At 40.9% G+C, this 18,035-nt stretch overlaps 2 protein-coding genes across 7 annotated transcripts in view; both read left to right on the top strand.

The window, feature by feature from the left end:
* Positions 1 to 4,317: 4,317 nt before the first annotated feature.
* LOC131689859 (uncharacterized) overlaps positions 4,318 to 18,035 on the top strand; it is a 51,286-nt gene continuing 37,568 nt past the window's right edge. For 2 of the 6 annotated variants that reach the window (XM_058975204.1, XM_058975202.1), the window contains exon 1: positions 4,318 to 4,497. The gene's annotated coding sequence lies outside the window, so the exon portion shown is untranslated. The remainder of the gene's footprint in view (positions 4,498 to 18,035) is intronic. The other 4 variants (XM_058975203.1, XM_058975201.1, XM_058975200.1 and 1 more) reach the window with 4 other exon arrangements.
* Positions 5,334 to 6,029, top strand: LOC131689861 (uncharacterized). Its single transcript, XM_058975205.1, has 3 exons — positions 5,334 to 5,540; positions 5,600 to 5,676; positions 5,754 to 6,029. Exons 1-3 carry the CDS (start codon positions 5,429 to 5,431, stop codon positions 5,904 to 5,906), a joined length of 342 nt encoding a protein of 113 aa, XP_058831188.1. The 5' UTR covers positions 5,334 to 5,428; the 3' UTR covers positions 5,907 to 6,029.

The following is an 18,035-nucleotide window of genomic DNA, read 5'->3' as shown; positions in this document are numbered from 1 at the left end:
CATTTTTGCTGGTTTTTATTGTTTTATTGTTTATTTTTAACAGTTTTCCAAAATAATGACTCGGAAGTATAATTTGCGCACAGTATCTGCTGTAACAGTAACGTTGCGTGTTACAAATGTATTACTGATCAGAATTTTTTTTTTCATTTCAATTTACACCCCATTTAGCGTCATTTTCCATAACCGGATTTTCAAATTTCCATTTCAAAGCCTTTCTAGACTATTCTTTCAATTTTTAGAATCATTTGATTTTTTTTCAAATCGGTTGAAAATACGCAAAGTTATATAATTTTTGTATAAAATAGTCAAAACGACGATTTCTTCAATTTGTTTGTTCAAACCAATTTATGTATCATTGATTTAATAAATTCCGTATTTTTTCTTACACAGCTGTTTTCGCAATTAAAAAACGAAAAAAAAAGATGTATTATACATTCCTTTTGTTTGCATTTTACTGCGACAATTGCGATCCACCGAGTGGGGTACATTTGTACCCCAGTGCAACGTTCTAGGGTGGAAAACGCAAGTGCAACTAGAACACGCAAGTGTTCTAGGGTTAAAAAATATGGCCAGTTGGGGTTGTAGGATACTCTGTCCCACAAATCATTAATTTTTGGTAGTTTCTCTAATGCGAAAAAATCTCAGAAAACCAACAAAGCCTTTTCCACCTCAGTTAGTAAACGAGGAGTCTGGGACCCAGGGCATTTTGCCATTCTAATCAAATTATATCATTTTCTCTTGTCCCTTGTTCTCTTCTCAATTGATTTTAATCAAATGTTCCATGTTCAACGTGGATGATCCTTAGTAGCAAAATGGAAGTAGATTCGTTATAAGGTTAAGGCTCCGAAAATGTTTTATCAAATTTCGCGTCAAGCTGTTTTTTTCCGTATGTATATAAACTTCAATATTCAAAAATATACACCATTCATAAAAGAAAAAATAATCAAAATTTTCATTTTTCATCGTCAACGTAAGCTGTCCCTGGCAGCACTGCTCCATCTAAATCCAATTAAACTAGTTGTAATAACTTCAGTTTTGGAGATAATACTTGTAACTTTTAATGCTCAAGTGAATGGTAATAGTGACATTTATTATTTTTTTTTCTTTTTTTATTTCGACTATGTTAGTCACATTTTCTTTTTTTTTATCTTTTAACGACATTCAATTAGCTAGAGATTACTGGGTAGAAAGTTATGAAAATTAGAGCCATAGTACTCATGTGAGAGCAAGGATGTGAAGTAAACAGAAATGACAGGGTCATTAGAACAGGCTTAATAAATTACGCGCTTAATCTTTGTCTTCTGTTAATGAGGGTCGCAGCTTAGGCAGTATAACTACGAATCACCTGAGTTCACTAACGTGTGTCCTGGTAACGATAGACGTTTTCATCTTTACCGTGACAACCGACGTGTCTGTAATTCCAAATCGAAGAAAGATATATATCTTCATCATGAGGTTTTTTTGAACTGGCACAAAAATTTAAAATCGTTGCCTGCTTATCCAGATAAACTTTTGACTTCACGTAGCCTCATAGAAAAAGCTGAAAGGAGCGATATCGCACGATCTTGGCGGTTAATCGACAGGTCCACGACCGCGGTACTTGTGTGGCAGGAGATTACCAACCGGGACAACTGCGAATTTATTATCAGAACGTGAGCGGACTACGCACAAAATTGACAAGCTGTTCGTCGCTGTTTCAGATGTGATCATGATGCTATTATTCTGACCGATACATGACTGAATGTTTTTCTGTTGTAACGACATTTAATTAGCAAGGGACTGGAAATATTTTTCAATATTAATTATTACTTTTTATAACTAAATACTTAAAGATAGGGTGTTCAATTCTTCGAAGACTGATTTTCTGGGCTTTAAAATTCACTGCAGGCTATTCACAGTAACATTGTGTCGCTGCAGTCAGTCGACTAGGCGACTTTGCCAACTAACGCGACCGATGTAAATATCTGTTATATTTCCCGTGTTCGAAAAAGGAGATAATGAGAATGTATTATGTTCCTCGCTATGCGCTGTATCAAAATTATTCGATATTCTAGTCGGAAAAATATTATTCCGCTTTCATATCAAAGGATCAACATTAGACCGGCAACAATTTTGACTTTTTTTCGGAACATTGTTAAATCAAACGGTAATTGGCTTCACAAATCTTATCTTGTGCATCCCAAAATCTGCAGATATACAGCTTTAGGTGCAAGGATCAACATTGCCGAAGACTGTCAATTGGTTCGATTTTACAGTGAAGAGATATTCTCATATAAAGTTATGTGTTGCCTTTCTTTCTTGCACATGCTTAAAATAGGAAATTCCAAAAAAAATTGGTTGGTCTTCAAAGTTAAATAACTTTGTTGGGGAACCTCCAATCAATATGCATTCTTCAACAAAGCTATTCGTTATAAAATAAACTACGCGACCATAAGTTTTGTGGTGTGCAGAGTTACTGTGGATTAATATTTTTATTAGATTTTATATTTTTATTTCCGAGTTTCCATATATATTCCTATAGAAACTTGAAACCTCTTGTGGGTGAACTAGAGCTATCGGATAAAGCTCATATTTTGCATATGATTTATGCATCCAATTTCCAATTGAATTAGCAGTGTTCCGAAAAAAAGTCAAAATTGTTGGCGGTCTAATCAACATGTGTTTTCTTCGGTAGATCAACAACTACTAACTTAACCCAATTTATTTCACACTATTAAAAATATTGAAGATGGATCTCGGGTATATACGGATTGGCTGGACCGCTCTCTTCTACTGGCATCGATTGAACGATTGGGACGCATGCTTTAACTAGATGGCTTAAAGCACATTTTGAAGACGTGCTCTATAAGTGAAACTAGCAATGAACAATGAATCATACAGTTTTGTCAACATATCTGGTGGGCCTCAAGGAATCAACGTAGAACTTTTGTTGTTTTCGCTGTTCTTCAATGACGTTGCCTATGCGATCCCGCCAGGATGTATACTTGTATAAGCCGACGATTATAAATTGTTTCTCACTGCACGGTCCATAGCAGGCTGTGTTGATCTGCTGTGACACCTAGATTTCTGTGATTGGTGTTAGCGCAATTTGTTGACACTCAATGTGTCCAAATGCTCTGCGATCTCTTTAACAGGCTGAAAAAATTTCATGATCTGGAAAAACATTGTTTCTGGAGACTCGCTCGAAAAAGTGTCAGTCGTTAGAAACCATGGTGTTCTAGACTCAAAGGCATGGTTGCATTATAGGACTAGCTAAAGTGTTCACTGTCCCATATGGTGAGTATTTTCGGGAAAGTGTTTGGAGGCTGCTTTGAAGCCGTGGGCAGACAAACATTTCGGTCGCAAACCATGGTCGCTACAACAAGACATGGCACCTTCTCACAAAGCGCGAGTGAACCAAGAACGGCTGAAAACCAACGTTCCGAATTTAATTACGACCACACAATGGCACTCGTGTTCACCAGACACGAATCCAATGAATTGTTCTCTCTGGGCTATTTTAGAGAGCAAGGTCCGCAGTTCAAGGTGTAATTCAAGATTGTTGTAATATTGTCTAATACACTATGCTATATTCCTCCTTAATGGGGAAAATTTTAGGTAGATTAAGGAGAAATTGGTTTAAAACCATCTTCTGCGCGTGATTATTACAAATCCTTTCACTAAATTAATTATATACTGTGCGTCTCGACTTTGTCTCATCAGAATCCAACACTAACTTAGTGACAAAATTAAGCTCGCTCCGGATTGATTCAAAAACACAAATAGTGCTTCCGTTTTTTTTTTGAAGCCAGCATAGCACTGTATAGGCAATCACCCTGTCAAAGCCATTCCGAAACAGATCCGGAATCCTGATTAATATCTGTATGGATTGCAGCTCGAAAGTAACAACCGATTCTAATTGGTCTCGTACAGTACAGAATCCATTCAGAATTCTGAATCAATTTCCGAATGGTTTGACCGGGCTGTCCTGCTCAAATCAAAAACGTTATCATTATTTTCTCACTATGATAACTAGAAACGCTACAGTAATTTAAATGAAGCGCCCAAATTCTAAACGGAACAAACATCTGCAAACAACATAACTAGGTACCATGAAAATGATTCTATAAAACCCTTAAAGACTAGCATCACGGCAGATCACATAAACTCAGCTCACTGATCAATTGTTTATTCAGCAAAAAAAACCAATCATCGCTCGTCTGTGTGTGAAGCGTCTGTACTTTATGTGTACGTGAATTATCCATGCGCTTCTCGATCGAGCGAGACCCATTCTCCAAGTGCGCAAAGTAAACCATTCGGGATCATCATCACGGCAGCTTCGTTCATCGTCAGTGACTGGCTGTGTCATTCTCAATCATTCTTTCAAACACCATAGCATGACTGCCGTAGTGAGCGTGTGTGCTTTTTAGTACAACGCAGTCGATCAATATGCGCGGATCAGAAGTTCAGATGTAATATCGAAGTTCCCTGTTTAATTAGTGATCCTCCTTTGTTTCGGTAAGTTTTACACATTATTTCATTGGGATTCGGTAGGTCCGGCAAAGTTTCGCTAGAATATTATAGGTTTAAGTACCAAATCCTTACTGTTTACTGACTATAGCAGAAAATCATTCGAATATATTACTTCGCAAATTTCGACCGAAGAAGTGACAGCCGCATAGCTGCACATTAGTCAACGGTTGGTATTTTTAGAACCATTAACAAACGGTATTATAAATGTGTTGATTTTGTTTGCATCCGCCGGTGCTAGTGTTTGTGCGTTTCGGCTTTTTACCGCTTACGGTGTGTTAGTGAAGAACCGCGTGGGGAGCAGAAACAGTATCAAAACAGAGCCGCTAGCAGGTAAGGCGAGCTGAAGAGAATGTGCGATGTATACAAACTTTGTTTCGTCGCCATGGTGAAATTGAACGAGCGTTTAGTGGAAGGTGAGGTGTTCTATTATTGTCAGTGAGGAGCTCGATTAGCCCCTTTGTAATTCTTCAAAATTGTTAAAAACTCGTGTTTGGCCTTTTTCTTTTAATCTGCTGTAATGTACAAATATTGTGCACTTTCAACTATGAAGAAGACGATTGTGTATTTTCATATTACTTTGCTGCATTGAAGCGAACAAACCCGTTACTATTTCAATTAGTTTATATGTCGACTATTGGAATCCTTTTTGTATAGTGAGAAATGTTTATTGAGAGAGTCGTACAGTCCGCATGCCCGGCATCTATCGCACGCTACGTAACACCCCAACCGGCATGCTCCGGTTAACGGCTGTGCTGTGCGAGATTTGTTTACATTGCTTGAACTCGAAAGCAAAATTCGCTCTCGTCGGCTTTGACAAGCAATGCTACCAACCGGATAGCGATGAAAATCGTGAATTTCGTGCGTGAGCCTTCTGCATTCTATTATAGTGCTACCAAAAAACAACAATCAAGTAAAAATGTCTTACAACCGGCTTCATCGGGTATTTCTGTATAGTTTTGCTATTTGTCTATTCGTGACGTTTGTGACGATTGCCGCAAAATTGTTTCCAATCGCTAACCTGCCCACAAGTAAGCCTCAAAAAATGCTTCCTGTTCACATCTGTTAATATTTTTACCACAACCATTAGGTACAAACATTATTATTATTGGCACATGCTTGGCTAATCTGATTTCCGTGGCGGCGCTGATAGTTGGAATATTGTTGGTAAGTGTCTTTTACTCAGTCTGAACAGACGCCGGCAAACTATTCTAATTGGAATTGGTTCTTCGTGTCGCTTTCAGAGACGACCCGTTCTGGTGAAAGCTGTTAAAATATTCAGCTACGTGCAGCTGGGAGCTATTTTCATCCTGATCTGTCTGGCTCTGTTTCTACTGTACGTAGTCCGAGTGGACGTTCAGCATTACGACGAGAAGGTGGTACAGCAGGAGCTGTGATTGTGCCAGCCTGCTTCGCACCATTGTTGCAGACAGGTTGTGACGGGAGGAGTTGTGAGTGGTGGGCACAGAAAACGATGCCTGTGAATAACGAAATAAAGATGTTGTATTTGAGACATTCAACAGTTGTTTCGTTGAAAGTACTTCCACACAGACTGATTGGGCGGTGAAAATCGGAAATCAAACTCGACCGTTTGTCGGATGGAACTTTAACAGGCTTTAATAATGTATGAATGGTGGCCGAAGATTTCTTTCAGTTTACTGATTGTTGTTAAAAGAGACTTACTAAAAATAGAAAAGGAAGCAAACAAGCACAAAATAACTCGCAATGCTTTTTGTTTTGGTAAATGTAACGTTTTCGTTATCAGCACAAAATCAAACAGTAGGTAAGTCGCCCAAACTGTTTCGTCTATGTCACGACAACCGAAAACTTAAAATCACACCTGCGTTCCGTCGTCGGATTCACAAAGATCACATGAAAATGGCTCAGCGCGCTGAATAGCAGCCTTGTGATAATTGAGTTCGGCTGAAGTTCTGATCAGCATGCAACAGTGCTATTTCGAAAAGTAACAAGTTTTTCGAATTGACTGGGCACGGGTTTTCCAAAAAAGGTGTTTGACAAGTTTGTAGATTGCGTCAATATGTGCCGTACTCGGTTGAAGCCCAAAATTGGTTCAGGACAAACAAAGTCAATCATTGCGCTTGCTATGGCCAATTCATCGGCCTATTCATTACTAGAATGTCGAGCATCTCAACGAGAATGATAGTACATATTGTCAATCCTAAGTTCATTTCTTTGACTTTCGGAGCAGAAGATTATACCTTTGCTGGATAAGCTCTGTTAAAGAGCCGATTGTATCTCTCACTTAATCGCGAAGATTTCTGTTTGGAAGACAGTACAGCATCTACCTAGCCAGAGAGAGACTGTTCCAATCTCCTTTCACGACAGTAGACACCACCATATTCCTCCATCAGAGAGCCCTCAATGTATCAGGCCACATGCTTTTGTTGTCTCTCAATACAGCCACACAACCACTCCTTTCGAGTAGCATGTGAGTGTAATATCCCTGGCGACAAGAATTTCTTGGCCGTATGAAACCTTGTGTGACCACGGTCGTGTATGAGTGGTGCAAGATCAACATGGTTACTGTTCCAAAGATTAGCAATCAACAGTCTATATGTACATGATAATACTTTTTGTTTAATTTAAATATGTTGAGGCTTAATCTTTAGATGTGACTCACCGATGTCTTGGTCAGGCGGGAGGAGTCTTACAGAGAATTATCAGAAATGGAAGCTATTGGGTTCAATTCCCGATTCTATCAAGTATCTTCCCGGAATGGAAATTCCCGATTCTATCAAGTATCTTCCCGGAATGGAAATTTTCTTGATGGACCCTCGTTGTTGATGGAATATTCGAAATATATCTGGTTACGTTCATTTGAAGGAAAGGCTATGTCTGTAAATTGAACCAGTCCGTTTTTTTGTTAACTGGTCTTGTCATGATTTAAAATATTAATTATCTTCTAGATAACTCGTTCAGCTCACACCTTTGTGGGGGTATGAGGTGGGACCATCATCATCATCATCATCATCTAATAACCGCAGTTGAATGTATCGTCAATGCCGTGGGCACCATACTTTGTAGATGGTTGAGCTTTAAGCATCTTTAGGTTATCACCAGCTCCCCATTCTACCACCACATAAGGCCCCCGGATGTCAGTACTGGACATGTAATTGTCATATAAATGCATAGATAAATGTGGCTTTGATAATTTTCCCGAAAGTTCGTCTGCACTGCGCGAAGCACATGTACGCTTTCTTGCCTCTGAACTCAATGTGTGCAGACTAGTTCTGTAGCTCATTCAACAAACAATGAAAGCTGAACAAACCTTAAATACGAGAAACTAAGCTGAACAAGAACTGCTTAAGCCATTATCCAGCGAAATTGTTTGGAGCAGAGTCAACGAATTGCAAGACACGAGTCCCTGAAATTCGCTCCTTAGTGAATAGAATCATTGGAGATTTGTTTGGATTAACGGATAATTTATTTCGTGGACATCACTGTTCGACAGCTGAAGTCAAAGATTGTTCCGATGCAAAATCCAGGAATTAGTATTTGGTAATCGTCAGCAAACCCGTTGGTTTGAAATCCAATCTCATTGAATTCCCTCAACAAGCCGTTGCAACCAGGTGACAGAACGCCATCCTGAGGAGATCCGCAATTACCCAACTTCCTTATCTCTGCCTGACTCAATGACGAGCAAAGAATGCGGTTACTAAGCATTGCGTTTATTCAACCCGAGATACATGCAGATTCTCCATGTCCGCGCGTTACTTCAAGCTAGATTGCTTGAACGAGAAGGCCTTTCGTCATTTTGAGCAGAAGATACTCAATTAAGCACACGTTCCTGATATGATGATCGATTCGCCATTTCAATGATATTAGAAGAAAACTTATGCAGATGGGTGATATCTCTTCGATTCTTCATAGCTTGAGCGTCGGCCTTTGGGAATAAATCGAACAATCATTTCTCAGGATCTCGGTTTGTGTAGACAAAGATACAACTCAGTGTCTGCAGGATGCCACAGCTGCGATCAAGCCCTGGTAAGGCTCTTCATTGGAAGCCGTTGAAGCGTCGCAGATTCTAAAACAAGCGCTTTACATCGGGTATTTCCCCGACAGCATCGAAAGGTCCGATGGAAGCATTCTCCGCCTGGTGCAGAATCAGAACGACAATTTCTGCACAGAATGCTGGAGGGTCGTGAAGAGAACTACGGTCCTCAAAACGGTAGAGCTCCTGTTGGCGGTAGATGAGGCTACAGTGAAACTGATAATCTCCCAACACAACGAACTGAACTACGTATTCGGAAAGGTTAGAATGCGCCAGTTGAAGGAGGGCTTAGTTTTCGCTGAACGTGGAAGTTCTAGGCACGCATGGATTGTAAAAGCTTCTGTGGGTGACTCAACACGGAGCACCTCACGACGGACTTCTGAACACAGCAAGCCTGCAGCAACGGTAACGAGAGCATCGGTGGCAGCCCGTCTCACAAGCTATACACAAAAGCACCCTACCGTATGCGGCTCACGAACTGCTACGCAAGGACAGGGTCGAAAGCCCTCTGTAGGCGAAGGTGCACAAACGGCAGGATCAACAGCAAATACTTGACCATAAAAGGCCACTGGAACGGCGAACAGCACACGGCCTGTGCCTAATCGTCGGTACAATAAAGAAGACGAAGCATTGGCCCCAAAAATCGACGGTAAAGAAACAACGAAAAAATGAGCAGCATTCGCTGCATTCAAGCGAACCTTCACCATGAAAAAGGTGCCCCTAGCGTCCTTGCCCGGAGGTTCACCAAAGAGCGACTAGACAATGCTCTACTACAGGAGCCGTGAGCAAAAAGGCACAAAATCTTTGACTTAAATTCCTCAGCTCACAAGATAGTATGTTGTAACGACCAGCCAACTCCAAGATCTGCAGTGTTGAAAACAGAGCAGTAAATTCTCAACAATTACTGCATTCATTCAACGAGACGTCGTCGCAATAACAGTTGAGGCCCCGACGGCTACGGAAAAACGAGATTATGATCGCATCTGCCTACTTCCCTGGCGATGCGGATGCAGTACCACCTTCTGAAATCGATGCCCTCATAAAGTACTGCAGAAGCAGAGGTGAATACTTGTCATCAAATGATGTCAATGCATGTAAGAAGGGAGTTAAACCTACATTTATGACCGCAGTTAGGAGTGAAGTACTGGACCTCACGTTATGCAGCGCTCAAACAACGGAAAAGATAAAGAGTTGACACGTTTCTGACGAACCTATTCTGTCGGATCACAGACATATAATGTTCGCAATAGAAGCCAGTAAACTCACAATACAAAACACATGAAAATAAGGAAAACAAATTAGTGTGTATTCCGCTCACACCTGGAACAGTCGAAAAAACGGAGAGTAAGATCCAATCTCCGGCAGATCTGAACAATGCGGCAAACGACCTACAAAAGAGGATCATAACAGCCTACAATGTCTGTATGTCGTGATGTTCCTTGGTGGAACGAAAATCTAGCAACACTTAGGAAGGAAGCTAGGCGCCTGTTCAATAAAGCGAAAATCATTGGTAACCGGTCAAACTACAGGATCGCTCTTACCAAATTTGGTAAGAGCGGTCCTGTAGTTTGACCAAGTTTATACAACACTGAATTGAGAAAGGCTAAGAAACTATTAATGCGCGAGTTTTGTGAGAACATCGGAAACTTTCCAGAGGCAGTTCGCATTCAAAAAGCCTTATCAAAGGATCACAGAAATGGCCTAGGGCAAGTGAAAAAGGGCGATGGTTCTCTCACGATTGAGTACAGTGAAACATTGGATGTTCTAATGAACACCCACTTTTCTGGGTCGGTTGCGAAAGACGAGGATTCGACAGGTCACGATTGTGATGAACTCTGGCCTAACAGGACTTGTGAGGCATCACAGAAACTGGCCTGTCGGATTTTCACACCATTTCTAATTAAATAGGCTATCAACAGCATCGAACCCCACAAATCCCCCACGGCCTGACAACATTCTTCCAATATTTCTACAAAAATCGGCAAGCATAATTCTTCTGGATCTACTAAACATACTGAACTCCAATCTTATGCTTGGGCACACAGCAATAAACTGGAGAGAAGTTAGGGTAATATTTATTCCAAAAACAGGTAAAAAAGACTTGACAGTACCCATGGCCATTAGACCTATTAGTTTGACAAAAACACTTCTGAAACTGATGGAAAAACTGCTGGACCACTATATTCGAACGGAGCACTTATCGAAAGCTCCGCTAAACAAGTTACCAGGATCTTAGTTTTGATCTTTCCATATTCGACGTCATATTGCACGTTGTTCTTCGTTATAAAGCTTTTTTTATTCAATTCGTTTATTTGATAAGGCACGTTTGCGTTAGCTTAAAGGTGCCAATTTTGTTTTGTTTTACATTTTAAATTACTTAAAACTAGGGGATTACATATTGATTTTTTTAAATGAAACTAATGAGATTTTATAGCTATCTTATATATCTATTAGACCGGCAACAATTTTGACTTTTTTTTCGGAACACTGCTAATTCGAATGGTAATTGGTAATGATAATCATATGCAAAATATGAGCTTTTTCCGATAGCTCTAGTTCACCCATAAGAGGTTTCAAGTTTCTATAGTAATATATATGGCAACTCGGAAATAAAAACTTAAATTCCAATAAAAAAAATTACAGTAACTCTGCGTACCTCAAAACTTTTTATCGTGTAGCTTATTTTATAACGAATAGCTTTGTTGAAAATCGCATATTGATTAGAGGTTCCCATAAAAAGTTATTTAATTTTGAAGACCAACCAATTTTTTTGAAATTTCCTATTCTACGCATGTGCGAGAAAGAGAGGCAACACCAAACTTTATAAGAGAATATCTTTTTACTGAAAAATCGGATCAATTTGCAGTCTTCGGCAATGTTGATCTTTACACCTTAAGCTATATATCTGCAGATTTTGGGATGCACAAGATGATACTGGCATTTTGTACTGAATTTATTGTTTCAATTGCCTATTTATCATATATATTCACATACAAACTTGAAAACTCTTGTGAGTGAATTAGAGTTTTCAAAAAAAGCTCATATTTGACAAGTGGTATGTGAAGCCAATTACCGTTTGATTTAACCGTGTTCCGAAAAAAAAGTCAAAATTGTTGCCGGTCTAATATCTATACAAGGGGGTAAGATTAGGGGGGTCATTTTGTTTTTATGGCAATATGGTTTGACATTTTTATCAGTGAGATTATTGGAGCAAATAATGTTTAACTAAGGGAGACAATTTTTACGACTATCTTAAAAGTAGGAATAACTAGAGGGCATAATTGAATTTTGTAAAGAATCGTAATTATTTTTAGAGTAATAATAGTGGAGTTGGGCATTTTCAACGAGATTATAGAATATAATAGTTAGAAATAGAAGAGACAGGAAGAGCTAAATGCTTTGGGAAGATATTTGGGGTGGGGGGTAGGGGTGTTAATTCTGGGTATAGGAGTCTGGGGAAAGAGGGTAGACAAAGATGGCAGGGAGAGAAAATTATTTCAGTTTCAGGCATCGGGAGATCAACGGATGGACGGGTGGCCTTCATCAGGAAGAATCATGTACTGGGACACCGGGTGGTCCTCCTCAAGATGGCAGGGGTTTCTCCAGACGATTTCGTAGTACGGCTCAGATGTGGATCGGCTACATTTCGAGTTAAGCGTGTGATGTTCGTGCTATAGGTGCCTTGTTTGTTGGCTCATTCGATAGAGATGCTTTGATACAGGTGGAAGAGGGTTCTGAGAATGATAAGGAAAATAAGAAGGGGCGGTTAGATTTGTATATTGATGGTTTTTACAAAGGTGTATAAAAGGGACATATAGAGGACATCGCGGCTTGACAGCACATCTCGAACCGGGACGTTGGTTCGTCTTCCTCGGGTCCGCAGGGTATCCATTAGCCGAGATCTGGCGGAACTGTACTCGGTGCACGCCCAGACAATGTGCTCGATGTCGTGATAGCCGTCACCACAAGCGCAGATACCACTATCCACGAGCGCAATACGCCGGAGATGTGCATCCAGCGTGTAATGGTTTGCCATTAGTCGGGACATCACACGAATGAAGTCACGACCTACATCCATCCCCTTGAACCAAGGTTTCGTCGATACCTTAGGGATTATCGAATGTAGCCACCTTCCTAGCTCCCCACTGCTCCACGAAGTTGGCCAACTTTCGAGAGTTCTCCGATGAGTAATACTGAAAAATTCGTGGAAGCAAATTGGTCTTCCATAAACGTCACCTTCTAGGGCACCCACCTTAGCTAAAGAGCCGCCTTCTCATTGCCCGGAATGAGAAGGGACCCACACCAAGGTAATCTGGAAAGAGTTGTCAGATAAAGCACTCAGTAGCTCCCGTATTTTCCCCAAAAAATACGAGGAGTGCTTTCCATGTTTCATCGAGCGAATAGCGTCAATGGAACTGAGGCTATCCGAAACGATAAAGTAATGGCCTGCGGGTAATGTTTCAATGACTCCAAGGGTATACTGAATGGCAGCTAGTTCTGCGGCGTAAACTGAAGCAGGGTCACTGAGTTTGTAGGAGGCGGTGAACTTTTGATTGAAAATACCGAAGCCAGTAATCCATCGGTGTAAAACATCTTAGAACAGTCGACTTCTCGGAATTTATTATAAAAAATGTTTGGGACCACATGCAGGCGTATGTGGTACGGAATTCCACAAATCTCGTCTTTCATGGATGTGTCGAAGAAAACAGTAGATTCAGAAGTATTTATGAAATGTACACGATTGGGATTGTAAGAAGAATTGTATAACAGGAGGCTTAGACATGAGCCCTAGGGAAGGCCCATGTAGCTAAATCTTGATATCGATAAATCACCATGCGAAAAATGCATTTGCCTTTCTGACAACAAGTTTAGCAAAAAGTTGTTTAAAGTCGCTGAAAGATCATGCTGGTGCAGCTTCTCTGAAAGAATGTTTATCGAAACTGAATCAAAAACCCCCTTAATATCTAGGAACACTGATGCCATCTGCTCTTTGCTAGCATTTGAATTTCGGTTGAGAGCAACGCAAGACAATCGTTCGTCCCTTTGCCTTTGCGAAAGCCAAATTGTGTATCTGACAGTAAGCCATTTGCTTCGACCCAATTGTCGAGGAGGAATAGGATCATTTTCTCGAACAACTTTCGGATACAGGATAGCATTGCGATCGGACGATACGAATTGTGGTCGGAGGCTGGTTTTCCTGGTTTTTGGATGGCGATGACCTTCACTTGTCTCCAATCGTGTGGGACAATGTTAGCCTCGACAAACTTATTACATAAGTTCAACAAGCGTCTCTTGGCAGAGTCTGGCAGATTCTTCAACAAGTTGAATTTGATTCTGTCTGACCCTGGAGCTTTATTGTTACCTGACAAGAGAGTAAGTGAGAACTTCACCATCGAAAAAGGTGTTTCGTTTCGTGAGGGGACGCGGTGCGGTAAATCTTCTGTGCCGGGGCGGAATCCGGACAAATCTTCTTGGCGAAATCGAATATCCAACGGTTTGAATATTCTGCACTCTCGTTAATACTGTTTCGGTTTCACAAACACCGGGCCGTGCCCCAAAGAGTGCTCGATGTTTCTCTCGTTAGTCCGTCAACGAACCGGCGCCAGTAACTACGTTTCTTGGTACACGTCTGAGCACTCTTTGTCCTACCACGGATTAGGAGAGCGTTTTTGTATCTTCTATTAGTGATTCGCACTGTCGAGAATCAAGCCAGCCAAAAAGCTGTACTCTTGCTCCGGAGGAAGTTTTCGGGTAGATTCGATGTTGTCGGATATCGCGGCAGCATGCTCTTCCAATCGATATTTCGTGTGAGGTCATACGAAATATTGATTGATTTTAATGGCCTTGAGCCGTTATTGATTGAGACTACGATCGGCAGATGGTCGCTGCCGTGGGGATCAGGGATTACCTTCCACGTGCAATTTAACCGCAGCGATGTTGAGCAGAGGGACAAGTCTAAGGCGCTCGGGCGCGCTGGAGGAACAGGACCATGTCATTTCACCCGTGTTTAAAATTGTCAAATTGAAGTTATCGCAAAGATCGTGAATTAAGGAAGACCGGTTATCATCATAGAGGCAACCCCATACTGTACCGTGAGAGTTAAAGTCTCCTAAAACTAGTCGAGGTGCGGGCAGGGATTCTAAGATGTCTTGTAGCCGTCGGTGCCCAATCGCGGTGTTCGGGGGCTTTTTGGTTGTTACTTGACAAGCGACAACTTCAATACCTGTTATCGAGGGAAGGTTAATTCTGTAGAAGGAATAGCACTTTTTGATGCACAAAAGCACTCCTCCATAGGGGGTGTCTCGATCCAGGCGAATAATATTAAAGTTGTGGAAGTTGAGATCTACGTCGGAAGTTAACCAAGTTTCACATAATGCAAATGCATCGCAACTCAAATTATTTATTAAAATTTTGAAGGAATCGATTTTCGGGATGATACTTCTGCAATTCCACTGTAGAACAGTGATCCAATCCGTGACCTCGTTCGATAAGTTAGCCATCGAAGGATACAATCGCTGAAAGGCGGGGCCATTTAGCGGTCAACTGCTTCAAAAATGATCTCACTGTAGGGAGAAATGCTAACATAAGATTTTTAATAGGATCAGTTATATTGAAAGTTTTTATTATCCAGTTCACAATGTCCGAGAGTTTGATAATTCCAGTGCCGCGATTATTCTCGAACTGAAACAGAGGAACACTTGGGATTTTTGATGTTCCGGGAAGTGCTGGGAACTCCTTCTCTGAGTTTAATCCTCCGAAACCAGGAGCTACTTGCTTCGACTTGGTTGCAACACTACCAAGAAATGTCACTTTCTTGACTTGAGCCCCGTCTAGGGACACCTTCTGGCCTTTACAAGGAACTTTAGGAGAGGAAATGTTCCTATAACTTCTAGGCACCCTAGTAGATGTTCCCTCTTGTGGGTCACCAGCCTCGCCCTCGTCATGAAGCAAGTGAGCATAGATGTTTGTTGAGGTTGGTGGCGTAGCTTTCTTTAGAATTTCTGCGAAAGAACGTTCAGATCGTCCCGCAAGGGAACGTTTTAGTTTATCCCCGCGTAGTTTGTACGCGGGACATGCCGAGATATCATGCAGATTCTCTGCACAGTAAGGACACTTCTCAGCATTCTTACTGCACGAATCATCCACATGGTTCTCACCGCATTTTCCACATCGGGCCTTATTGCTACAATGGGTGGCTGTGTGACCCAATTGTTTACACTTTATGCAATTCATGATCCGCGCTATGAACTGGAAAAAAATGACTTCTGTCTCGATGGAGAGCTCGAAAACGAATGAGTCATAAAGCTTTCTACCTCGGCTAAGGAGTTGAACGTTATTAGTATTACTTGTCTCGTATGATGTAGATGTATGCATGTGTAGAAGCACCTATAATCATAAACAGCAAACCGTTATCCTATGCCATACCACAAACGGTTACAAAACTAATACACTCAGGTTTTTTTACGCGGGGGATACAGGCCGCGTAAATGAAAACCGCGTAAATTTCAAAATCCGCGTAAACGAAAACCGCGTAAATTTCAAAATCCGCGTAAAAAAGCGCTTAAAAATACCGCTCAACTAAAACCGCGTAAAAAAACCTGAGTGCACATGCGGACCTAACAGGAAAAAATATTCACTTAATTACAATCGTACCATGTGTCCCCAAAGCAACCACCTATAAAGAAGCGAACGCGAAAGAGGACGGATACTTCGTCCGTGCGCTCGCATTCCTGTTCGGCGCTGTATTGCTTTCTTCGAAAATACTTTGATTCAGCTTCTGAATATTTTGTAGTGTATTCTGTCGATTCATGCAACAAAACTCGGTTTTTTGAGCTTGTACATTCTTTAAGAACGCTTAAATTTTAACAAAGGCACATTTCCTTATGAACACTGAAACTTTTCGTTTATTCAGTTTTAATCTCAGGTACAAATACGGGCCCCTTAATAGGAACCGGACCACGAGGCTATCGCCCCGGCAAAATCCCTCCATCTCATTGGGCATAATGGGGCGACCAAAATTTACTAATTCTAGGAACTCGAACTATTCCGTGAATGGCCACAAAAGTATCCAACATTGATATTTAATTAATACTACTTGACAGGGCTATTTACCCGTTCAAAACTCTAAAACACCGAAAAGTTGTTCAACAATTAGTGAGTAGTATTTCATCCATTTGTAATATCTGGAAGCTAAACATTAAATGGGGTATTTCTGGTACTCGTATTGGGTACTTTATTTTTATCAGTGGGCCCAGCGATGTTACCCAGTCCACAAAAAGAGAAACAAATCGAACATCGATAATTATTGGGGGATCTCGTAACTCAGTTCCGAATCAAAACTAATCGAGCTGATATTTTATCTGCATATGCACTTGACGTATTCCCCGATAGATTATACACCAAACTACACAAGCTCGGTTTTAATGGACAACTACGTATAAGCTTCGTTATTTTCTCGATAAAAACCACCAGAATTAAACGATTAAATATTGCTTTCCACAAGGAAGCCATCTCGGCCCAACACTATTTCTCCTGTATTTTAAGAACGTGAAAAAAGTGTAATTTCTGTACATCCTATGTTTCAGAGTCTTATTAAATCGTTCTGAGGTCCATTAACTTAATAATCCAAGAATCAAAAGTCCAAAAGTTCAAGATTGTAAGATTCCAAAAGTTATGTAATCCAAATGAACGAAATTAAGAGTAGACTAATTCAAGAGATCCGAAGGTTAATAGATTTAAAAATTAGGGTTAAAAAATTCACCCTCTTGGTTTTCTCGCCACTTGCAAACCAGTTCTCGACGCACTAATCGCTAGCTTGTCCTTCTGTGCCTGCGCTTGACCACGTCTATCTTCTTTCCTATTCTATTCGCTTACAACTTCTAAACGAAATCCCAAGCTCTGACTTCTCGCTTCACCCCCAAGGTTTCCTGTTGTATTAGCGGCAATGTTCCGTCATCACACTGCTCGTTTCGGTAGCTGTGCCAGCGAAGTCCACCGTACGCTGTGCTACTTCTTTGCCGGAGTAAACATTTTCATTGTGATCGATCTGCTGGCCGACTTCACTTCGAACGGATTTCTCGATAAACTTGCCGATGATGATACTGCCAATGCGCGCTCACCAAGTAAGTTGTGGTCGAAGTTAGCCAACCTGCATGCTAAAAAAAATGCTTGATTTGTTGGTAGATTTACTGATACCGCTGGGACCAGGTCTAGCCAACGTTTGCTTAGCTGTGCTGCTGATTGTTGGAGTGTACACGGTAAGGTAGACCTGTGGATGATTTTTGATCGTTGTGAAGTTTAACAAGGTTTTTTGTTTAATCACTACAGCGACGTCCTGGGCTCATCCGGATATTCAAAGTGTTCATCGTTGCCCAAATGGTCGTACTTATTTTTGCAATAGTGTTTGCATTCCAATTCCTGTGGGTGCGTGACGATAGCTACCTTCCTGTCATAGCTATTTTCGCGATAGCTGCAGGTAAAACAACCGATTTCATCACTTTTGGAACATTCATTT

Source organism: Topomyia yanbarensis, chromosome 3, assembly GCF_030247195.1.
Source record: "Topomyia yanbarensis strain Yona2022 chromosome 3, ASM3024719v1, whole genome shotgun sequence".
In the NCBI taxonomy this organism is placed as follows: domain Eukaryota; kingdom Metazoa; phylum Arthropoda; class Insecta; order Diptera; family Culicidae; genus Topomyia; species Topomyia yanbarensis.
Note: the sequence above shows the minus strand (reverse complement) of the source record. Positions and strands in the feature narration are given on the sequence as shown.